This window comes from Lithobates pipiens, unplaced genomic scaffold (assembly GCF_037356315.1).
Source record: "Lithobates pipiens isolate NorthernLeopardFrog02 unplaced genomic scaffold, aLitPip1_a1.2 Scaffold_19, whole genome shotgun sequence".
Lineage (NCBI taxonomy): Eukaryota > Metazoa > Chordata > Amphibia > Anura > Ranidae > Lithobates > Lithobates pipiens.
This window is the reverse complement of record NW_027507764.1, coordinates 512,772,549-512,798,607: the sequence shown is the minus strand read 5'-3', so window position 1 is coordinate 512,798,607 and position 26,059 is coordinate 512,772,549. Positions and strand designations below refer to the sequence as shown.

The 26,059-nt window shown below is 43.0% G+C and overlaps 1 protein-coding gene across 3 annotated transcripts in view; it reads left to right on the top strand.

The window, feature by feature from the left end:
- Positions 1-26,059, top strand: part of DPYS (dihydropyrimidinase) — a 145,587-nt gene that overhangs the window by 47,210 nt on the left and 72,318 nt on the right. For all 3 annotated transcript variants that reach the window (XM_077493158.1, XM_077493159.1, XM_077493157.1), the window contains exons 4-6: positions 1,887-2,076; positions 20,682-20,838; positions 24,889-25,030. In XM_077493158.1, the coding sequence (XP_077349284.1) occupies positions 1,887-2,076; positions 20,682-20,838; positions 24,889-25,030 (489 nt within the window). The remainder of the gene's footprint in view (positions 1-1,886; positions 2,077-20,681; positions 20,839-24,888; positions 25,031-26,059) is intronic.

The window sequence follows — 26,059 nt, the reverse complement described above, 5'->3', positions numbered from 1 at the left end:
CACTGCAAAACTAGACAGGTTAATTTGCAGGACTAGGGATCCTCAAGCATTTGCAGTAGATGTCCTGTTGACACAATGGGACCAGTGATCCCTGATTTTTGTCTTCCCTCCGTTGCAGATTCTTCTGCATCTAAAACTTGATATTCTGACATCTAGAACATGACGGTGGACAGTCCTTGAACTCTTCTGTCCAGACCTTCATTTGCAAAGTCCAATCTTCCATCCCTCATTATCGTCATGGGATTTAACGGCATTGCTATTGAAGTCAGAATCTTGAAGGACAGGGGAGTGTCTGATGCGATTATCTCCATACTTTAGCCAGAAAGGTTACTTCAAAGAAGATTATCCATAGGACCTGGAAATCCTTTGGGGGCTGGTATGAGGCTAGGAAATTCCATCCTCGCTAGTATGTTGTGGACTGTATATTGTTTTTTCTCCATATGGGGGTTGATATATGAATGGCCTTGTGTATGGTCAAAGGGCAGATTTTGGAGTTGGCAGTCTTTTTTCAGAGGCCATTTCCTTCTCATTCCTTGATGTGTGACTTTGTACACAATGTCACGTGTATTGTTGCTATCATCAGGCCGCCTTTGACCCGTGAGAAGCTCAATTTTGTGCTTTCTCTTCTCCAGAGACCTTGATTTGAGCCTTTTCGGGACCTTCCCTTAGTCCTTTTTGGTATGGAAGGTTGTGTTCCTGGTTGCCATTACTTCAGCATGAAGGGTATTGGAACTGGCATCTCTTTCTTACAAAGAGCTGTTTCTGATACTTCACTGTTTTGCCTTTTTTTTCCCAGGCCTCAGTAGCTGGGGGACAAGTGCCTCCACGCTTTAGAGGGAGTTCGGGCTGTCGGGGTGCATCTGAAAATTAAAGGATGCAGTCAGGCAATTAGACTCTCTATTTGTCCTTCCCAAAGGACCAACTAGGGTCACATGTCTACTAATTCTGCCAATTCCAGTTGGATTTGTCAGCTTATCTCTCAAGCTTATGGTTTGAAAGGAAAGGCTCCACCTTTTCCAGTAATGGCTCATTCTACCAGAAGTGTGAGTGTTTCCTGGGCTATCCATCATCAAGTTCCAGTGGCCCAGGTTTGCAAGGCCACAACCTGGCCTTCAATTCACACATTTACAAGATTTTATCAGGTGTATGTTTAAGCTGCTGAGGACATGGACTTTAATCACGAGTGAGGTTTTCGTTGGCCGTTGAATGGTTTCTGTGTCTCCCTCTCCAGGAAATATTCTCTAAGGAATAATAGAGCTGCACTGTGTCCCAAGATGAACAATAAACAAATCTGGATTTTTGACTTACCTGTAAAATCATTTATTGGAGTACATCACAGGACACAGAAATCCCTCACATCTATGTTGGTGTGTATGGCTTGCTACAAAACTGAGGACTTTCCTCTATGTGGGAAGGGCATTCCTGTCTTGTGTCCAATCACCTGTAGGTGGCACATAACCCTGTGATTAAGGAATAATAGAGATTCTCTGTGTCCCATGATACATCTGTACTCCAAGAAATGGATTTTACAGGCAAGTCAAAATCCATTTTTTTGGTAGATTGGGAGAAGGCTAGCATCCCCATTTGTTTCTTTTGATTCCAGTCTGTGTCCTTGTTGAAGATTTCCCTTCACTTGTTGTCCCAATGATACCATTGGCACTATGACAGGAAGTGAGAGAAAATCATTTGAATGGAGTCATAAACAACAAAAAAATACTTGTTGGGGTTCCAACCCCACACCACTTTTTCAAAAAGTTTTGGCTAGAGTTATACTCTAACTAAAGCATATAGGGTGGATTACACACCAGGAACTTTTGTTGTTGTTACTTGCAGCCATGCCATGGGCTCTCCATTTACACATATTAATAGACAATTTACCTTTGAAGGGAGCAAAGAGAATGCTGTCCCTTGGAATCACGGGTCCGGAGGGCCATGAATTGTGTCGCCCAGAGGAAGTGGAGGCTGAAGCCACTCAGAGAGCCATCACTATCGCCAACTCTGTGAACTGCCCGCTCTTTGTGGTTCACGTGATGAGCAAATCCTCCGCCAAAATCATCGCAAATGCCCGGAGGGAAGGTAAACTCTAACAACACTGTAGTCTCCATATCCTAAATCATACAGTATATAAAATATATAAAAAATAATAATAATTACTGTGGTTGTTATGGAATGAGTTCAATAAGTAGCATTTTGGATTTAAAATAACTGCTGAAATCACTAAATACAAACCACAGATTTTCTATCTGCTCTTTTTGCAATGAAAGAGAAGCTAATATGGCTACTGTCAGCTATCCAGAAAAATGAACCCTTTAGGGTTTGTAACATTTTTCATGTTACACCAGTATTTTGGCTTGCATTACATGAAACATAGGGGTTGATTTACCGAAGGCAAATAGACTGTGTACTTTGCAAGTGCAGTAGCTCCGGAGCATAGGAAATGAGGTTTCACTTTGTAAAGAATACCCAATCACGTACAAGGAAAATAAATGAACTGCATTTTTGCTTCAAAATGACTGGATGACAGAAGTTAACAGAGCTTCACCTTATTTACTAAGCTCTGGAGCAACTGCAGTTGCACAAGTGCACAGTCTATTTGCTTTTAGTAAATTAATTCCATAGTCAAATTCCCCAACCCTCACCTTCACACTGCTCCCCACTTACCTGAATCATGGGGTGCTTTTCCTTGGTGCTTCTGAATATATTTTTGCACTTATCAAACAGATATGACAAAATGCTTGCAATCATATACTAAGCAGGCCAAATGGGAGCAAATAAGAGAAGTTCATTGTTGGGGTTTACATACATCTTAAAATGTATTTCCACTTCAAATTAGAATAACACCTTTTTTATATTTTATACATGCTCCCATTCAATAACTTGAAAAAGTTGATATGCTTTCCCATTCTATGTAACGTTAGGGAGGGAGCTGGGTGGTTACGTTTACCATAGTTAATTCTATCTGTACTTTGCTGGAAGATTTCATTATCAGTTGTAAACACACATGGGTCGATTTACTAAAACCAGAGAGGGCAAAATCTGGTGCAGCTGTGCATAGAAACCAATTAGCTTTCAGTTTTTTTGGGGTTAAAGCTTAATTGATTAAGCTGAAGTTAGAAGCTGACTGGCTGCCATGCACAACTGCACCAGATTTTGTTTTACATTTTTTTATTAATTTTCATTGAAATAAACAACATTACACAATATCTATAGTGACATATAACATTCCAACATCCCCAGCTACATGTAACATATAACATTCCTAGAGTAGATATACGGCAAAAATCTTTTTTATTATTATTATTATTATTATTATAATTATTATTATTATTATACATGATTTATATAGCACCAACAGTTTAAGCAGCGCTTTACAATGTATAGGGGGAGCAACACAATTACAGTACAGTTCAATACAAAAGGTACAGGAGGGCCCGGCTCGTAGAGCTTACATTCTAAAGGGAGGGGGTCGTACAAAAGGTAATAGCTGCAGAGAATGATTTGATGGGGGTGGCTCTGGGACAGTTGTTAGGTGGGTGTGGGATAGGCTTCCCTGAATAAGTGAGTTTTCAGGGATCTCCTAAAGGTGGACAGGGTAGGGGCGGATCAGCTATACTGGGGCAGGGAGTTCCAGAGGATGGGAGAGGCTCTGGAGAAGTCTTGAAGGCGAGCATGGGAGGAGGTAACAAGGGAGCTAAAGAGCAGGAGGTCCTGGGAGGAGCGGAGGGGACGATTTGGGCAATATCTGCAGAGATATTCTACGATATCTGCAGAATAATAAAAAATATAAAATCTTTAAAATATCCTTTAATATATAATTATTCATCATCTTCTCTCTCTCCTCGGTTTTAGAAAATCCACCATATAGTTTGTCCTAGCGAAGGATAAAAGATCTCAAGGCTTGGGTGGTGCATTGTTTGTTAACCCCCGTGACGGTATTCCCGAGTCTGGCTCGGGGTGGAATTTTTATACCAAGAGCGGTAACCCCGAGCCAGACTCGGGACTGCATCGCTGGATCCAGGAGGATGTTTACTTACCTTCTCCCTCGGATCCAGCGTTGTCTCCCCGCTGTACGAGCGAGCCGTGTCTCACTCGATCTATCACGGAGCCGATCTCCGTGCCCTGCGAGCGATGCGACGTACGGGGACGGAGATCGGCGCCAAATTCAAAAAGTGAAACACACAGTATACATACAGTATAATGTAATCTTACAGATTACATTGCTGTATGTAATAATTTCACATCCCCTTTGTCCCTAGTGGTCTGTCCAGTGTCCTGCATGCAGTTTTATATTATAAAAACTGTTCTTTATGCCTGGAAACTGGAGATTGTCCATAGCAACCAAAACTGTCATTCTACATCAAAAATGATTTTAGACCAGCTAGAAAACAGCGATAATAAATTGTAATCACTCGCAGAATTGAGCGATAGCGATTTGTGGGGAGATCCGTCATCAAACACTGAAAAGTAATGACAGTGACAATTCTGCAACTGAGCAAATTTCAGTGTTTTTGATTTGATTACATTATTGAATCATTTTCATTATTGTTATATTATTATTTGGTACAATTATTTATAGTTATTTATTATATTATAATTTATGATTTCATTTTTCAAACTTTATCATACCCGGGATGTCTGCTAGACTCTGGTTTGGACAGATTTAAGTGAGTTATTCCTAAGAATTACAGGACTACAATATAAAACGCCAAATTTTCATGCAAAATAATGGTACCTCTTTTAGCACCTAAAATCCGAAATAATCGTACCGCCAGGGAGGTTAATACACTTATGCCGTATACACACGACCGGACTTTTCAATGGACTATGTCCGACGGTCTTCCCGATGGACTTTTGGCGGAGATCCAAACGAAACGGATTTGGTCACACACGACCGGACTGTCCGATTGAAAGTCTGTTTGTTTTGAACGTGATGACGCAAACGGGACTAAACAAGGAAGTTCAATAGCCAGTAGCCAATAGCTGCCCTTGTGTCGTATTTGGTCCGTCGGACCAGCACACAGACAAACGGTTTTCACGATTTTTAGTCCGTCGAGTAGATTTGAAACATGTTTTATTTCTAGGTCCGTCTGACTTTTGGGAAAAAAAAGTCAGCTGGAGCCCACACACGATCGAATTGTCCGGATTCCAGTCTGCTGGACCAAGTCTGCCGGAAAGTCTGATTGTGTGTCCAATCGTGTGCATTAGAAAAACTGTCACTTGCTATGTTCCTCCCTAATTGTATGTTGTAGGTTATTGTAAACAATAGAAGCTGTCCATATAGTCCTTTGTATAAACCTGCTCCAAAGAAACAGCTAAAAATGGAAAAAAAATAATTTTAATTGCTGTGTGAATGGGAACACATAACAAACATATAGAGGGAGTTTCTTCTTTAAGCCCTTGTACACACGGTCGGACATTCCGACGGAAAATGTCCGATCGGACTGTGTTGTCGGATAATCCGACCGTGTGTGGGCTCCATTGGACTGTTTCCATCGGAATATCTGACCGACAAAGTTTTAGAGCTGGGCTATAAAATTTTCCGACAACATGATCCGATCGGACTTTGTCCGATCGTTTGTAGAGAATTCCGATCGGACAAAGTGCCACGCATGCTCAGATCAAATTCCCAGGCCAAAGCTATTGACTACTAACCTGAACGTAGTCCCGTAACGAAATAATGTCATCACGTTTTGTCCTATTGTGTGTATACAACACCAGTTTCGGAATGTCCGACCGTGTGTACAAGGGCTTAGACAGAAAAAGTTGAAAAACACTTTTATGTATTTCCAGACAGATTTGGAAAATACCTGCTCTATATTTTATATATTCTCATTTACATAGCATTGCTTAAAAATATATATATTTATAAATTGGCGCTTACATTTTTACTTTTTGCTTACTTTCACCTTGCTTTCCCCTTCTTTGTAATGTTTAAATGGAACTAAACTCTCTCATTCAACATGAACTATTTTTAATCCTTAAACTGCATTAATAAATAGATAGGAAGGTATATTATTACATTTACTTTTTTTTACATTTCTTCAGTTACTTTCTGGTTTCTGGCCTAGGCCAAAATGATGTCACACATCCCAGATGTCTTCATGGGCATTTTTTTTTTCCTTTTCATCTGGAGGAGGGGATGAGGGGCTTTTTTAGCTAAGCAGACCCTGCATATCTGAGCTAAGGGCAGGTGGATTCCGGGAAGTAAATGCTACATGAATCATTTGCCCTTACGCAGGTTGGCCACAGCTAGAAATGCTATGGGTGTTTTTCAAAGTGATTTCTCAACAAAATAAAGCATGGAGACATGGATTGATAGGTGAGTTTGCTTTGAATATTAAGAATAATTGTAGTAGGTTTTTCAGTTGCTGGTGCTCAGATACAATTTAGTTTTGCTTTAAGGAGGGGGTTATGTTTATAAGCCTATTTGTATTGTGCTGGCAGATGTTTACTATCAGTTGTAAACGAGAATTGCACACCATCTGTCCTGACAAAGCAGAAGAGATATCAATCCCTCATTTGCACATTGAAAGCTATTCTGAACAATAGAAGCTGCCTATAGAGTCCTATATATATAAATCTGCTTCAAAGAAATGACAAGAAAGGTAAGAAATAAAAAGCTATTTGGGGTTATGCTGTGTGAATGGGGACACATAACAACCATATATCAGGCAAATCCCACTGTAAAAGTGGAGACATACTTTAACCACTTGGCGACCACCCCGCATACAGGTAATGTGGGAGCCAATCAGCCAATCACCCACCGATTGTTTGTGAGAGAGGCAGAATGGCGGTCTGCCTATGTAAACAAGGTAGATCGCTGCTCTGTCAGTAGGGAAGACAGAGATCTTGTGTTTCTGCTGAGCAGGAACACGAATCTTGGTCTTCCCACAGTTGAAGCGCCTCCCCCACAGTTAGTAAGCACCCCCTAGGGATACATTTAACCCTTTGATCGCCCCTGATGTTAACTCCTTCCCTGCCAGCATCATTAGTACAGTGACAGTGCATATTTTTAGCAATGATCAATGTAATAGTAAGTAATAGTTTCACTAGTCCCCAAAAATAACTGTAAAAAGAGTCACTTAGTGTCCGATTTGACAATATAACAGTCCTGCTATACGTCGTTGATCACCGCCATTACTAGTAAAAAAAAAAAAATACCATGAATATTTTCCATTTTGTAGACGCTATAACTTTTGCGCAAACCAATCAATATACGCTTATTGGGACTTTTTTAACCAAAAACAGAAATTATAGTTTATTTTGGTACAGCGTTGCATGGCCGCACAATTGTCAGTTAAAGTAACGCAGTGGCATATCGCAAAAAATGGCCTTGTCATGAAGGGGGGTAAAACCATCCAGAGGTGAAGCGGTTAAAGTGGTATTAAACTAAAAATCATTAGATGTGGTGGCTGAATTATTTTTCTTTTTTAAGCTTTTTCCCCTCTGTTTTTTCACCTGGTGATCTAGACATTAACACACCTCCTGTATTAGATTGCCCCCAGAGGCGCCTAGAGGTGATTCAGTTCGCATTGTGCGCTATACAAGTATTTCATTCATTCATTCACTATGGATGAAGAAGCACAGGGGACACCTTTGGACAGCAGTCTCCAGGGAAGGGCAGTGTTAAATGTACTAGCAGATTTTAATACACGTACAAATAGAAGCCAAACTCCATCTAATACCTTAAAGCAGTTACAGCAAACAGTTGTATTTCCTTTTGTGATAATGGCTTTACATATATTATCTAAAGCTGATCAGTGTAAGCACCCCTGTCAGTATTAAAGTGTTTTTTAGGTGTCAAATATTATTCACTGCCAGCCCCTCTATTAGAGGTTGTCATACCACACTATGTAAGTCCTTTGTAAAAATGAGCGTTATAAATACCTCTTTAGAGCTGTCTTCAGGCTGGTCACATGACTCGTGGCAGCTTTACAGCTCCGAGACCTTGCTTCTGTGGGAGGGTCCGTTATCTGCCTCTGACGTCAGCCGGGGAGATCACATGACCTCCCGCAGAAGCAATGTATCAGAGCTGTAATGCGCCCACGAGTCATGTGACCGGCCTGAAGAGAGCTCTAAAGAGGTATTTATAACGCTCGTTTTTACAAAGGACTTAAATAGTGTGGTACAATTGCAGGTTTTTTATTTTTAATAGTAGCGGGGGGTGGGGGGGGGATGGAGACAGAGAGAGGGAGCTGACAGGCAGGAAGGAGGGTGAGGGGGGTGAGAGGAGAGCAGATATGACAGCTACGTATGACAGAGGGATGTACTCTGACCACGGTGATCAGGGCGGAGCAGCCCTGGTTATCGTGGTCAGTATAGAGAGGGCATAGAGTTTAGAGGGGGCAGATTACACAGCACAAGCACTATGCTATGTAATCTGCTTTAAGGGACCAGAATCAGATTTTTTTTTGAGGGGGGGGGGGGTTAACAAACACTTTAATGGTTTGTCTCATCTCTGTAACTGATACATTATGCTAGAAAGCTTGTTCCTTTGAAAAACAACAGACTTACTGGCCAGATCACTAGATAAACAAAGAATAAAGCCATCTCATCTAAACAATAGTGAGTTGCATATGATAAATGTTTGCTTTTGGGTTTAAAGAGGAAGTAAACCCTGATGAGTTTACTTCCTCTTTCATTCCCTGCAAAGGCAAAGCATAATGGACTACTATGCAACGGCATATTGCCGTTGACCACAGCGCGCTCAGTGCGCCTGCGTGCCGCTGTCTACGACGCATGCGCTGTAGACAGCGGTGCCTCTCTTTCGGCAAATATCTCCTAAACCGTGTAGGAGGAGATATTTCTTGGACCTACAGGTAAGCCTTAATCTAGGCTTACCTGTAGGTCAAAGTGTGTTGTAAGGGTTTACAACCACTTTAATACTGCTTTATGTGATATCCTGCCGTCCATGGTCCTGAATATTTCCCCAATTCTTCATTCCGGCTGCTGTCCAAGGTGCTGCAGAAAAATCCTTTGGAGCACACGCAGGATATAATGGAATCGGTATGCATGGTTTACCTCTGAACCTCTAAAGATGGATCATACTATCTATTAGAAATACTTTGCTGTTAGAGCGTTGATTCAGCAAAGACTACAACTCTTTGAGTGTCATTAGTAGCTAAAGGCTACTGTTGTAGCAGATCCAAAGATATCATAAATGTCTCCTATACCGGGATTTAAGGGTTTTATATTATGAGTTGCACTTAGTTTCTTTAATGTAGATGAATAAAGCCACACGGCAATCCAGAATATTGACTTATTAACATGATGTTCCCTAGCTGAGTCAGCACTTCTGAAATCTGTAATCACATAATGGGTGTCTTTGATGTCTTTAATCCGTCACCAGAATATTTATATTAAAACCTGGAAATGTAAATTAACATAACCACAAAGCTGAATACTGGCTTAAAGATAGAAGATAGAAATAAAAAAAAAGACAATTAATGCTATTATGTATTCCTTAAAACAGTATTAACTACTTAAGCCCCGGCCCATTTTGCAGGCCAAAGACCAGAGCACTTTTTGCGATTTGTCGGAGAGCTGAAATTACACTCTGTAGAGCTCAGTGAGAAGAGCTCTGAGAGCTGATTGGAGGGAAGCAACACACACCCCTTCACAGAGCACACAGGAAATAAGCTGAGGCCGTCAATCAGCTTTAGATCCCTCCCCTGAGCGGCTCCAGACAAATTCTTTGGGGGGGGGGGGGGGATGCTGTGAGAGTGCTGAAAGTATAGGTGGGGGTGCTAAAGCATAGTAAAATAAGCCTAAATGGGACCAGCAATGATACCCCCCCCCCCCCACCCCCCAGCAAGTGTCAGAGTCAGCAATAACTCCAGCAAGTGTAAAGGCCAGAACGGCATAAAAAAACCCTGGCATGGAACAAAAATAAACACCCAGCTGGCACTATAGCTAGCCCCAAGCACAGCACAATACTTAACCATCAGCACGACAAGATAATATACAAGATAATATGCAAGATAATATGCAAGATAATATTAACAGAAATTAACCTCCAACAATGCACAATAATGAACCCCTTAGCATGGTACAATAATAAAACCCAGCATTACACAGTAACTCACAGCACTGCAATAAACCCCAGGATTGTGCATTATCCCCAGAACTACACAATAATTTCCCCCCAACATTGAATAATAATTAACCTCCAAGAGTATAGCAGGCAGTGTGCCTGCTTCAGTATATACTTGAGCAGTGAACAGTATGTAGAGGGGGCAGTATGCAGTGGGGCAGCAGGATAGTATGTAGGGGTAGCAATATGCAGCTGGGCAGTATGCAGTGGGGGTTGCAGGGTAGTATTTAGTGGGGGCAGTATGTAGTGGGGGCAGTTGTGCAGTATGTAGTGGTGCCAGTATGCAGTGGGGCAGCAGGGCAGTATGTAGTGAAGGCAGTTGTGCAGTATGTAGTGGTGCCAGTACGCAGCTGGGCAGTATGTAGCGGTGTCAGTATGCAGTGGAGGTTGCAGTGCAGTATGTAGTGGTGTCAATATGTAGTGGTGTCAGTATGCAGTGGAGGTTGCAGTGCAGTATGTAGTGGTGTCAGTATGTAGTGGTGTCAGTATGCAGTGGAGGTTGCAGTGCAGTATGTAGTGGTGTCAGTATGCAGTGGAGGTTGCAGTGCAGTATGTAGTGGTGTCAGTATGCAGTGGAGGTTGCAGTGCAGTATGTAGTGGTGTCAGTATGCAGTGGAGGTTGCAGTGCAGTATGTAGTGGTGTCAGTATGTAGTGGTGTCAGTATGCAGTGGAGGTTGCAGTGCAGTATGTAGTGGTGTCAGTATGTAGTGGTGTCAGTATGCAGTGGAGGTTGCAGTGCAGTATGTAGTGGTGTCAGTATGCAGTGGGGGTTGCAGTGCAGTATATAGTGGCACCACTGGAAGCAGATGCCTTCCAAACAGTTTGTGTGCAGTGTACTAAGCAGGGTGGGGAACTGAAATATTACAAATGGAATCAAATTTGTTCAGGAGGAAAGCCTTAGCACACTGCACACAAACAGCTTGGACGTGAACTATACTGCCACTACATACTGCCACCATGGGCTGCCATCTGTGATCCTCCTCCCAGTCGTCTTACATTTTAAGTAAAGCAGCCACCTGTGTATATGGGGGAAGTTGGTCACACCGCCTTCTCGCCCACCATCTTGGTCAGCCCATAGAGAAGCTGCAGCACAAGAGAGAGTCTCTACAGACTGCCAACCATAGGGGGCTGGTCCCTGGGCACAGAAAGCTGTCAGAAGAAGCTCTTGCCAGTCCTTCTGGTGACCCAATGGAGCCCAATCTGGCAGTGTCTATAGTCTACGGGCAGCCCTGTTCTCAAATATGGGGGTGCTAGCAATAATTTTGAGGATGCTATAGCACCCCAAGCACCCATCTGGCACTGCCCCTGCTCCCCTGTCACCTTTTTTTCTCTTGGTGTCAGTAAAACTTGACAGAAGTGATTCATGCTGACAGCAGAGGAATGAAGCAGCAGACAAAAATGACACTCAGTGCTCTGGATTGAACCTGGCACACAAAGAGGGATATGCTTTAAAGCGGTTGTATATCCGCTGAAGTTTTTTTTTTTTTTACTCACCTACAAAGGAAAAGCCATAATGAGCTAGTATGCACCGCATACTAGCTCATTAGGAAATACCTTAGAACGAGGCCCCGACATCTGGCCCGATCCACGCTGAGGAAGCTGACATATTCCCTTGGCGTTTCTTCCGGGTATCGCGGTTCTGGCGCTGTGATTGGCCGGAGCCGCGATATTGTCACTCACGCACATGCACGCGGGAGATTTCTTCCCGGCAGGGTCTGGCGTCTGCCGGACTTTCAGCCAAGAAACCCCTGTGCGCATGCGCCGCTGCAGTCAGCGGCGCATTGCAAGGGGAATATCTCCTAAACCATACAGGTTTAGGAGATATTTTTTTTACCTACAGGTAAGCCTTATTATAGGCTTTCCTGTAGGTTAAAGTCCCAAAATTTACTATACAACCACTTTAAATATACAAATAACATACAGATGACCCCACAATAGGGATAAAACTTTTTTGCGCAAGGGAGTTTAACAAGACTCGTGGCCACTCACTAATATTAGAAGAAGAGAAAGAAAAGAGGTCTAACTTTAACCACTTGCTTACTGGGCACTTAAACACCCTTCCTGCCCAGACCAATTTTCAGCTTTCGGTGCTCTCACACTTTGAATGACAATTACTCAGTCATGCAACACTGTACCCAAATGAATTTTGTGTCCTTTTTTTCCCACAAATAGAGCTTTCTTTTGGTGGTATTTGATCACCTCTGGGGTTTTTATTTTTTGCGCTATAAATGAAAAAAGACCGAAAATTTTGAAAAAAAACGCATATTTCTTTGTTTCTGTGACAGAATTATGCAAATTATTAATTTTTCTTCATAAATTTTGGCCACAATTTATACTGCTACATGTCTTTGGTAAAAATAACCCAAATTAGTGGATATTATTTGGTCTTTGTGAAAGTTAGAGAGTCTACAATCTGTGGTGCGAATCGCACAAAATTGATCACATCTGATGTACTGGTGACCTATCTCGCTTCTTGTGACCCGAACAAGTCAGGAAAGTACAAATACCCCCCAAATGACCCCTTTTTGGAAAGTAGACATTCCAAGGTATTTAGTAAGAGGCATGGTGAGCTTTTTGATGTTGTCATTTTTTTCCCACAATTCTTTGCAAAATGAAGATTTTTCATTTTCTTTATTTTTCTCCACAAAATTGTCATTGTAATAGGTTATTTCTCTCACGTGGCATGTGTATACCACAAATGACACCCCCCAAAAAATTCTGCTACTCCTCCTGAGTATTACAATACCACATGTGTGGGACTTTTTCACAGCCTGGCCACATAGAGAGGCCCAACATGCAGGGAGCGCCATCACGTGTTCTAGAAGCATAAATTACACATCTAACTTGTTGACTACTTATTACACTTTTGAAATACCAGGACAATGACACGTGACACTGATGACAGATGGCACTGATACGTGGCAATGATGACACTTATACGTGGCACTGATGACACGTGGCACTGATGACAGATGACACTAATATGTGGCACTGATGACACGTGGCACTAATACGTGGCACTGATGACACGTGGCACTAATACGCGGCACTGATGACACGTGGCACTAATATGTGGCACTGATGACACGTGGCACTAATACGTGGCACTGATGACACGTGGCACTAATACGTGCCACCGGTGACAGATGGCACTAATACGTGGCACCAATGACGCGTGACACTGATGACAGATGGCACTGATAAGTGGCATTGATGACACGTGACACTGACAACAGATGGCACGTGACACTGACAGGTGGCACTGATGACAAATGCCACTGATACGTGGCACTGATGACAGATGGCACTAATACGTGGCACTGATGACAGATGGCACTATGTGGCACTAATAACACGTGGCACTGATGACAGATGCCACTTATACGTGGCACTGATGACAGATGGCACTGGGGACAAATGGCACTGACAACAGGTGGCACTGGGGACAGATAGCACTGCGGGCAGGTGGCACTGGGGTGGGGTGGATTGCACTGGGGTGGATGGCACTGGGGCGGATGGCACTGGGGCGGATGGCACTGGGGCAGGATGGCACTGGGGTGGATGGCACTGGGGCGGATGGCACTGGGGCAGGATGGCACTGGGGCAGGATGGCACTGGGGGGGGCATGGCACTGGGGGGGGGGTGGCACTGGGGGAGGATGGCTCTGGGGGAGGATGGCTCTGGGGGAGGATGGCACTTTTTTTTAAACTTTTTTTTTTGACTTTTTTTTTTTTTTTTTCTTTTTTACACTGACGGCTGCTGCAGCCGTTCTTCTCTCCCCTCTCACACGCTGTCTGTGTGAGGAGGGAGAGCGGCGCTGAGAGATGATCTCATATGTTTACATATGAGATCATCTCCCATTGGACACGCCGATCACGCTGTAAACGGCCGCTGTGATTGGCCGTTTACAGCGATCTGTGTTTGCCTGTCCCCGGGGGACACGGCAAACACAGAACTTCCGCGATGCGCGCCCGCGGCGGCGCGCATTGCGGAAGTAAACACCAGGCCGTCCAGGGACGGCCAGGCGAGGGAAGCCGCCCGCCCTAAAGCCGTCATTCGGCTATAGGGCGGGCAGGAAGCGGTTAAACTATGTAGTAGAGGGTTCTTTACTGTAAGAGCGGCAAGGATGTGGAATTCCCTTCCACAGGCGGTGGTCTCAGTGGGGGGGGGGGGGAGCATCGATAGTTTCAAGAAACTATTAGATAAGCACCTAAACGACCGCAACATACAGGGATATACAATGTAATACTGACATGTAATCACACACATAGGTTGGACTTGATGGACTTGCATCTTTTTTCAACCTCACCTACTATGTAACTATGTACCAAACCAAGCATGTAGCAAATGTGTGCTCTTTGTGGACACCAAAGTGCATGGTAACGCATTAACCACTTCAGCCCCGGAAGATTTGGCTGCTGAATGACCAGGCCATTTTTTGCAATTCAGCACTGCGTCGCTTTAAATGACAATTGCACGGTCATGCAACGTTGCACCCAAACAAAACTGACGTCCCTTTTTCCCACAAATAGAGCTTTCTCAGGTGGTATTTGATCATCTCTGCGGTTTTTATTTTTTGCGCTATAAACAAAAAAAGAGCGACAATTTTGGAAGAAACACAATATTTTGTACTTTTTGCTATAATAAATATCCCCATTTTTTTTTTTTAAAGAAATTTTTTTCTTAGTTTAGGCCGATACGTATTCTTCTACATATTTTTGCTAATAAAAATCACCATAAGCGTATATTGATTGGTTTGCGAAAAAGTTATAGCGTTTACAAAATAGGGGATAGATTTATAGCATTTTTATTATTATTATTTTTTTTTTACTAGTAATGGCGGTCTGCAATTTTTGTCGGGACTGTGACATTATGGTGAACACATCGGACACTTTTGACACATTTTTGGGATGATTGACAATTATACAGCAATCAGTGTCACTGGCATTGAAGGGGTTAACTAGGGGGCAATCAAGGGATTATCTGTGTTTCCTATGTGTGTGTTCTACCTGTAGAGGGGAGGGGACTGACTATAGGAGATGACTGATCGTGGTTCCTAGCTATTAGAACTCACCATCTGTCTTTCCTCACAGAACAGGGATTTGCGCGTTTACACATACCTGTCCCTGTTCTGCCTCTCTTGCCCACGATCACTTGTGGCCGGCAGTCATCGCGACCATCGGCCACAAGCATCGGCACCTCCGTATTGCACCAGCCACATCTGTGCATCTCCAGAGGTGAACACGTGACTGCTATCCCGCTTAAAGGAGACGATTTATAGCTTGCGGGATCGTGCCGACCTGCCGCTGTATAATGACGGCGTCTGGTCGGCAAGCGGTTAAAATACGACACAGGAAAACACACATAAAAATTAGTACACACTCAGACACAACTCATGCTGTGAACCTGTCATTTTAAAGGGATTGTAAAGTTATTTATTTATTTTTATTTTTTTAAATAACAAACATGTTATACTTAGGGCCGGTTCACACAGCGAGGCGCGGCGAGGCGTCTCCGACTTGCCTCGCCGCGACCTGCGGGGACCTCAGCGGCGACTTGCAGAGGACTTCTGTATAGAAGTCAATGCAAGTCACCCCCGAAGTCGCCCCGAAGTAGTACAGGAACCTTTTTTCTGAGTCGGAGCGACTCGAGTCGCTCCTCTCAGAACGGTTCCATTGTACAGAACGGGGGCGACTTGCGGGAGCGAGGCGAGGCGAGCCGTGTCGCCTCGCATCGCCTCGCTGTGTGAACCGGCCCTTACCGTTACCTGCACTGTGCAGCTCATTTTGCACAGAGTGGCCCCGAACCTGCTCTTCTGGGGTCCCTCGGCGGCTGTCTCGGCTTCCTCCCACAAGTTGTACTTGCAGGCACGCTCCCGTGACACAGCTAGCGGCTATAGCCGCTCGCTGTATCATACGGCCACGCCCCCGGCGTGCCGCGTCATTGGATGTGATTGATAGCAGCGCGAGCCAATGGCTGCGCTGCTTTCATCCATCCACTCCAGCCAATCAGCGGCCAGGCTGAGTGGCAAAGAGGACGTCGGGGGCGAGCGAGGGACTTTCGAGGGGTCAGGTAAGTAAAACGGGGGGACTGGGGGCGCCGGCACTGTGAGATATTTTTTCACCTTAATGCATAGAATGCATAGAATGTGTGCCCGTTCACACAGGGGCGACACGACTTGTAGCGCGACTCACAGACGCGACCTGCACACGACTTCAGCAGCGACTTGCAAAACGACTACTGTATAGAAGTCAATGCAAGTCGCCTGAAGTCGCCCCAAAAATAGTACAGGAACCTTTTTCTAAGTCGGAGCGACTTGAGTCGCTCCTATTAGAACGGCTCCATAGTACAGAACGGAGCGCGACTTGTCAGGCGGCTAAGTCGCCTGACAAGTCGCGGTAGTGTGAACGGACAAAGATCCATACATAGGAATATATGTCTGAATTTTAAAACACATTGGCTTTGTTTAGTTGCATTTCTAAAAAAAATAAAAAATAAAAAAATAAAAGTTTTTGCCTGTACAGTTCTATCCATTGATCTTTGGAACAATGTTACTAACTCAGGAGCGGTGTGTGGTTTAAGTAATGAGTATCACTGCACCAGGCAAATTCGAGAATCTTCCAGCAGATGGCACTGCTGAGGTGATCCAGGACACAGCAAACCTTATATTTAGTTCTTTTACAGCTCTTTAATGCTCAGTGAGTTAAGTCTTATATATCATATTTAGTCTTAATAATACACAATATTTTCTGGCTTCTAGAGCAGTAAAAAAAAAAAAGCCTCGCCTTAACTATAAAATATCGCCATTAAGCAAGTCATCATTAAAATAGATCTTGCATAGGAGTGCAATGTCTGCCTAATGATGGCACCGGCCCCCATCTCACCCCAAAAAAAACTTTAAAAAGAGGGTGTCAAAAAGGAGGCATTGGAGGAAAAAAGAAAAAAGAAAAAAAAAACACCTTGAATTTCAAATTTTGTCTATCTCCTAAGATGCCGGTGACATCACCATCCATGCCTCACTACTGCCTTCCAGGATGCTGGGCTTTCGAAAGCCTTACTGAATGTATTCTGGCTAGTAACATTGCTTGAGATTTCCCTGCAGAGTGCACAGCTGTGCAATGGGTTAAGGGCAGGATCAACTGTTTTGTTTTTTATTTTTTTTAAAAGGGAGCAAAAGATAGAAGTTCATTGTCAGTGATTGTTTTATTTATCCAAAAGGTTAATTTTCCCAAACCTGATATTCCATAGACAGACACTAGCAGATGAAATCATACTATTACGGCACCAACAGACTCTTTGCCATACAACTACTTAAAGTGGTTGTAAACCCTTACAACACACCTTGACCTACAGGTAAACCACGATTAAGGCTTACCTGTAGGTCCAAGAAATATCTCCTAAACCTACACGGTTTAGGAGATATTTGTCAAAAGACAGGCACCGCGAGTGGTGGCTCCCGTGCGCGGGAGTGACGTCATCGCGGCTTCGCCGAATAACAGCGGCGGAGCAGCGAGACCCACCGAGAAGATGGATGCGCTGGACTACAGGGGACATCGGTGACTTCGCTGGCTCCTGTGTCAGGTAAGTGACACATAATAGGCTACTATGAGATGCATAGTAGTCCATTATGCTTTACCTTTGCAGGGAATGAAAGAGGAAGTAAACCCATCAGGGTTTACTTCTTCTTTAAAACAAGTTGAGCTTGAAGAAGCTTGTGCTATTTTGTGCTCTTTCAAGCATTTTTATTGCGCGTTTTTGATCTTTTTTTAGCTTATTTCAGCTTTTTCAAGCTTCTGTGAGCATAATGCTGCATACACACGACCGGACTTTCCGCAGACTAGGTCCAACAGAATCAGTACGTCGGACAATCCGATTGTGTGTGGGCTAATCCGATCCTTTTTCGTTTAAAAAATCAGACGGACCTAGAAATAGAACATGTTTCAAATCTGTCCAACTTCTATCGTGAAAAGTCTGTATGCTGGTTGGATGAACCAAATACGACGCAAGGAAAGCTATTGGCTACTGGCTATTGAACTCCTTTTTTTAGTCCCGTCTTACGTCATCACATTCAAAACGAACAGACTTTCGAACAGACTTAGCCCTTGTACACACGGTCGGAGATTCCGACAACCAAATCCGTCGGATTTTGTCCGACGGATTTTGTCCGAAACTGTTGCATACACACAGTCGGACAAAGTTGTCGGAAAATCCGATCTTTCAGAACGTGATGACATAATTTCGTTACGATGGGACTACGTTCAGGCTAGTAGCCAATAGCTTTGATATAGGAATTTGATCTGAGCATGCGTGGCACTTTGTCCGATCGGAATTCTCTACACATGATCGGAGTATGTCCGATCATGTGTGTGGGCTCCATTAGACTGTTTCCGTCGGAATATCCGACGGACAAAGTTTTAGAGCTGGGCTATAAAACTTTCCGACAACATGATCCGATCGGACTTTGTCCGATTGTGTGTAGAGAATTCCGATCGGACAATGTGCCACGCATACTCAGATCAAATTCCTAGACCAAAGCTATTGGCTACTAGCCTGAACGTAGTCCCATCGTAACGAAATATCGTCATCACGTTACGTACGATCGGATTTTCCGACAACTTTGTCCGACTGTGTGTATGCAACACAAGTTTCAGACAAAATCCAACGAATTTTGTTGTCGGAATGTCCGACCGTGTGTATAAGGGCTAAGTGTTTTTCTTTCACAAACCTCAGTTCATTTTTTTGTGCTTTTTTGCGCTTTTTCAAGCTCTTTCATGCTTTTTCATGCTTTTTCATGCTTTTTCGGTGCTTTTTTGGTTGCTTAGGTGGACTTAGTTTGGTTAGGGGGGCGGGGGGGGGGGGTGTTCTGCCTGCAAGAGCATATGCCTGTAAACGCCTGAAAAAGCCATAGTGTGCATGGACACATTGGCTAACATAGAGGGGAGTTTCCAGGCAGAAAAAAAATGAGAGCTCAAAAAAAGCTCAAAAGCTTGTAGGAGCAACTTCTTTGAGATGCAGTGTGCATGACCCCCGGTAGGGTTGCCACCTCATCCCTTTAAACCCGAACACATATAAATTACACAGATTCTGAGGCTAATTAAATGCAGATAAGGCACCAAGTGAGTTTAATTACCACCTTAATCAGCCACAGAACCTGTGTAATTAATATGTGTTGGGGTTTAAAGGGATGAGGTGGCAACCCTAGACCCCGGTCATTTTTTGTAACAATAAATTGGAATAACTTTTGGGGAATTAACCTTTTCTGTTCAAGCATGACTTGCTCCTGTACACTAAGTGCAGCGTGTAGGAACTCAAGTGGCTTGTGCAGAGCCCTGACCCCAACCCTACTGATCACCTCTGGGATGAACTAACACACCAGTTGTGAGTCGGGTCTTCTCAACCAGTATGAGTACCTGTCCTCACAAATAGGCTCAAATTCATACAGACACCCTACAAAATAGTGTACACAAACTTCTTTAGGAGTTGTGACCATCATGCACATGTTCATGCATGTTCCATCCCAGGCCTATACGCCCACCAACAGAAACTGGCGTCATATTTATTTTTGTCAGCCAAGAGAACCATTGCCCAGGCCTGGAAAAAACAGCAGTCCTGTTCCAGGGAGTAAAAGATCATATTACGACCTTAATGAATAATGAACAGATGTCTAGCATTCTGAAGGACCCATTCCAAGTTTCTCAAAATTCGGGAACCTTGCATCGAGTATTCCTTTTCCCTCATTACACCTGGCTAGCATTGGTCACCTACTCTATGACTAACGCTTGAGATTGCCCTTAGTCTTGTTACCCTTCTATCCCTTTTACCCTCCTCCATCTTTATTCTCCTTCTCTTCCTCTTGAGGTCTCCCATCCTCTGTTCTTTTTTTTCTCCTTTTTTGGATTGCAAGGACGGGAAGCATACTCCTTGGCATTCCTTGACTTTGACATTGTGAGGTATCCTACTTGGTCTTCCCATTCATCTGTATGTTATATTGTTCTGGCTACGTTCAGCACTCTAACATATTTTGCACTACAAAATGTTTATTTTCTTAGCCCCTGCATGAGCAAACTTGGTGCTCATCCTATTATGTTTCCAAAACCAAATAAAAATGGTTGGACCAGAAATGGGATGTTCAGCAACCTCCTTATAGGTGTTAGTCAGGTGCCTAAAGACGTGTGGTCATATAGTTTACTTAAAATATTAAAATAATTTGTCAATGCTGATTTTTTTTTTTTTTTTTTATCGAGATGTTCTATGTGTATAGCCAGATCTTCCTCTTCATATTTTACACAGCGCATAGCGATACAATCCAGGTCTCCGGTGTCTAGGAAAGCTTCATTAACTCAAGGAGGCTCACTCTTTGGGGAGACTTGTCAGCTGAAGATTTATTGTGCGCTGGTAACAAAGCTGCATTTTCAGCATTAAGCACCAAACATTATGAGGTTTTCTTTTTTTCCTTCTTTTTGTCACCATGGGAGTAAATGCTGACATTTCTTTTCAAATTGAATTTTAATATTAGAAAGGTAGAAGTGAGATACTGGCCTATCACATATGCAGACAGCATTAACTGTTTAATTGCATTCCTCTTAGGTAAAGTAGTGTTTGGAGAACCAATTGCTGCTGGACTTGGCACAGATGGCACAAATTACTGGCACGTGGATTGGTGTCATGCTGCAGCTCATGTGATGGGACCACCCCTTCGCCCAGACCCAACTACACCAAAATATCTCATGCAATTGCTGGCTAAGTAAGTATGACAAGCTCCGGGTATTTGACTTTACATGAAATAATCTATAGGTTTTGAATATACAGCATATATATATATATATATATATATATATATATATATATATATATATATATACACACACACACACACTATGTTACCAAAAGTATTAAAGTATTGGGACACCTGCCTTTAAAGGCATGTGAACTGTAATGGCATGCCATACGTCTTAGTCCGTAGGGTTCAATATTGAGTTGGCCCACCCTATAACAGCTTTAACTCTTCTGGGAAGACTGTCCACAAGGTTTAGAAGTGTGTCTATGGGAATGTTGGACCATTCTTTCAGAAGCACGTTCGTGAGGTCAGGCACTGATGTGGACGAGAAGGCTTGGCTTGCAGTCTCCGCTCTAATTCACCCCAAATGTGTTCTATGCGGGTTTGAGGTGCAGGCCAGTCAAGTTCCTCCACCCCAAACTCACTCATCCATGTCTTGGGGACCTTGCATTGTGCACTGGCGCGCAGTCATGTTGGAAGAGGAAGGGGCCAGGGCCCAGATGAAAATTGGTTGCCAGCGGTTGCAGCATATCATTACTGCTTACTGACTGGTTGCTAGAGGTTACAGCACACATTTTGGCTCACTGATTAGTTGCTAAAGGTTACAGCAAATTATTTATGCTTGTTAATTGGTTGCTAGAGATTACTGTACAGTAATACTGCTCACTTATAGGTTGCTAGAGGTTACACCACATCATCTCCTCTCTGCATATGAATGTCTGTTATTTACATGTAAACACAGGGTCTGCAGGTGAGTCATCTGTACACAACAATAAGGCAGAGCTGGCCAGTATTAGTACCAGCACTTCACACTCAGATTTTTGGACACAGCACATGACTAAAACTTCAAGGGACGAGGGAATTTAAACTGGGATAGTTGGCAAGTGTGAAGCAGCTGCTTTGGGCCCCTCAACAATGATAGGGCCCAGGGAAGATGCCCCTTTTGCCTTAAAGACGGCCCTGCTGCCATGGCCTGCATTCTGGCCTTATTATAGCTTATATGAGCTTTTTCTTGTCCACCAATGAGCTTACAGCTCATTGATGGACAAGAATAGTGGAAATTCAGGTTATGGAAAATCTCACCATGATGACGTTGAAGGAACAAGAGGAGAAGTATAGGAAGATTTGGGCTCCTTACTTCTATTACAGGGATCAGACACTGCTTACGTAGGGTGTTCTCTGCTGGAGGGAACTCTCTCCCTACTTCCCTCCCCCATTCCATCGTGACTCTTTTGTGTTTTATTTCTCCCTCTTGTCCAATATTCACCTTCTATTCTTTTTTAGAAGTCTACACTCCATATTCTATACTATACTTTACTTTCTGGGACCAATTATTAAATTTCATACATAATTATATATAAAAGTCTTTTTGGGGAAATTGTTACTTGCTACGTAAGAACATCCTATTTTGTGGTAAAATTGGGAACACCTGAACTGTTGAGATTTGCGGCTCGATTAGATGAGCTATGCATGATTTTTCAGGTTGACTGTGTTTGGATGTTACTTAGTGCTACTCTGTAATGCTGTACCAATTTCCTTGATAGCTAAATAAAGAATAAAAAAAAAAATTGTATGTATTTGTACATATGGAAATTTGACGTCAAAATTAACACTGCATGTTATATCATTTGAGCACTGAGAACGTGAACTATGGCTGAAAGCTGCTTAGAAGGTGTAATGTTCTAGACCAGCTTTTGGCTTTTGGTCTTGAGGAACAGCTGCTAAAACCAATTCATTGAGACACTGGGAAAAATACCCCTTATATTTGTTGTCATTGGGAAGAATCCCCTCTTAAAGTTGTGGTCAACCTTACATTCAGCTAAAAAGATCATTGGTGTCATGCAGCAGGTTCTGCCAAATGGCAATGGACCTGGAACTTTGCAGGCACCATCCAATGGGAGGTCAATCAGCCACAGCTTAAGGAACCCCTAGCCCAACCACTTGATGAACCCTAGAGGGACTGAGACTGGAACCTCTGCAGCCCCCGCAGAAGATCTGGGTAGGATCACCTCAATGTAGAAGAAACTGAACAGCAGGGTGCTGTGGTCAGTATCAAATGTATCTGAATTTGCATTTGAAAAAGAGGGTGAAGTCCCTGGAAACGTGTCATGCACACCTCCTCTCATGGCATTCACCAGGCATTTTGACAGTTGTCACCCCCGTGTGCTTCTGAGAAAGTCGCCACTAATATCCGTACCCTGAGCTGGCTGGCTTCCTGTCATCCTCGGTCTCTGTTTGCTCAGTGATGCCTACAGCTTCACACTGATCACTGCCACTTGATCTCAAGTATTTCCTATCCATGTTTAATGCCAACTTCAATGTAAATGTGCTGTTTATTTTAATAAAGTGATTTTTTAATTTTTTTTTGTATAATTTTTAATAGTGGACATATAGAAAAGGCATACATTTTCCTTTGATAGTAGAGAAAGATAAAGTACCCCCCCCCCCCCATATTTCAAGTCTAACTTACCCCCTTCACACTCCCATGCTGTTCTTGGCTTCCTCCTTGGTCCAGCCCCAGTGCCCATTTTTGGCAAGGCGGCCAGTCATGTGATTTCCTGTGATCTCAGCCTGTAATAAAGTGATTTTTATTTGATACTGATCTCAGCACCCTGCTGTTCATTTCATTTACAGTGCTAAACCTTTCGTTCAATTTCTAAATTGCTGCATTTGTAAAGTCCAAAAGCCAATACCAAGGAACAGCGGTGGCAAAAAAAAATCACTTGTGGGTTTATTTCTAATCATGTTTAGTGCATTATTTCTCCATGTAATGGAGGGTGTGTCCTATGCCTACATACTTTTTGCTCATAGGTGTCTCTGTTTCAGAAAGTTAAAGGGAAGCTAACTGTTCAGACATTTTCAGGAACACTGAACATTTAGGGCATTGGACATGGACAAATGTGCCAGCATCCGTCTGTCCCGGGTTTGTAAGGAAGGAGGGTGCTTGCACTTGGCTTGAATGGTAATGTTTTAGACATTTCACCAGTAATCGAATGGCTTCTTCAGTTCCACTTGAATTATGGGTGAATCATCTTCAGTATTACAAAACAAGTGCAGTTAAATCTGACTAGCCACTACTAGACTACTATGACCTGGATAAATAAAAACCTACACAGACATTTCAGGTATTCTAGTCTGCTAACACTGCTTAGGCAGGTAGGTCTTTTTTGTGCCCCTTTCTGGTCCTGGTTTTATTTTGCAACTAAGGGGTCTCCGTCAATAACTCATGGTCTATACTCTCTCCAAATATATGCTCCATTCCCTTTTCCCTGTCCAATGAGAGTGACTCAGTAGCCAATAAGGATATTCTCATTGAGCAGAAGGATGGTTATATCTGGGTAGAGCTTAGTTCCAGTACTGGGGACTAATTTCAGGGATTACCTGCCCGCAATTGTCTCACCAGTAATGATATACACTTGCTGAGTTAGCAGAGTCCTTGAAAGTTTGAAGAGGGACTCACAAAATGGTTGGTCGGACTGTAGCTTCACTGCATCTGACTACCCATTGCTATCATTAAATAGCCACTGGCTTTTTTAAACGTTTGGCTTTTATTTAGCAATGGCTGACAGGTTTGCTTTAAGAAATCATTGCAGTTTTCATAACGCTATTATGAGATTGTATTATATATGGCCATTTCAGATACTATCTTGGCTTATCTGGAGCTCTGCTTCAAATCTTTTACACAAAGTAAGGCCTGACAGTTTGACTTCCATGATTTATTATATAGAAGTTTATGTACAGTATGCAAGTTTTATGTGGACTGCTACAAAAACTTACTGTAAAAGAGTAGCAGAATGCAATAATCTGAAACCAACCTATCATTAATCAGGTTTTCATTGGTCTAAATAATGAATTCTGGGTTTTATTTGCTTGCCACAAGGCACTGCTTACTATTATTTATTGTAATGTAATTGTAATTAAATGAGATATCTGATGTAGGATGTAGGAAAAAAAGGTATGTACAATATATATGCACTACAAATCTTTCTAACCTATGTGTTCACCATTGTTTTTCAGTGATGATCTGAGTGTTACTGGAACAGATAACTGTACATTTAACACAAACCAGAAAGCACTTGGAAAAGATGATTTTACCAAGATCCCAAATGGAGTGAATGGTGTGGAGGACCGAATGTCTGTTATCTGGGAGAAAGGAGTGGTAAGCCATGAGCCTATATTAGTGTACTGGATATGTAGAAATCAGATCCTTTATTTGATGACCCCTGTCCTATTGCTGCTTTGTCATTTGGGATTTTGGAGTTTAACCAGAGAAACATGGTGCTTCCCTAGAGGGGTGGTGTCCAAACTTCAGCATATGGGCCAGATGTAGCCATTTCTTGCCTTTATCTCGCTTTGGGCACTGTTCCTCCCACTGATATGAGGCACTATTCCTTCCACTAACACCAATGATGGGACACAATTCCTCTCACTGACACTAATGTTGGGGCACTATTCATCCCACTAAAAGCAAGGATGAGGCACGAGTCCTCCCCACCGATACTAACAATGGGGCACAAACCCTCCTCACTGATATCAATAATGGGGCATAATTCCTCCAACTCACACCAACATTGGGGCATGATTCCTCCAACCCACATTAACAATGGTGCATGATTCCTCCCATTGACACCAACGATGTGGCATGAGCCCTCCCCAGTGACACAAGTAATGGGGCATGATTACTCCAAATCACACAAGCAATGGCACATAATTCCTCCAACTGACACCAATGATGATGCCTGATTCCTCCTATTGACATCAATGATGGGGCACGATTCCTCCCACTGACACCAATAATGGGGCACTATTCCTTTCCATACTGACTACAGTAATTTACTTACTGTATTTGACCCCAAAGCCTAGGGCATTGTTTACCCCACTGATGCTGGGGCATTTTCTACTCTCACTGGCCATAATCTGGCCCCTCTAAAGTCTAAAGAGTGATAAACTGGCCCTTTGTTTAGAAAGTTTAGAGGCCTCTGCCCTAGAGATTGTGATTTATTGTGGTAGTGCAATAGCAGATTACACCAGAATATAGAGCTGCTAGTAAATTCTCACATTGTTTCTCTGCTTTCCAGAAAACAAATGGTAAGGTTGTAGGGGACAATACATGTTACCAAATATTAGAAACAACTTTAAAGTGACCATGCCATCGTAAGAAATTACATAGTTACATAGTTAGTCTGGT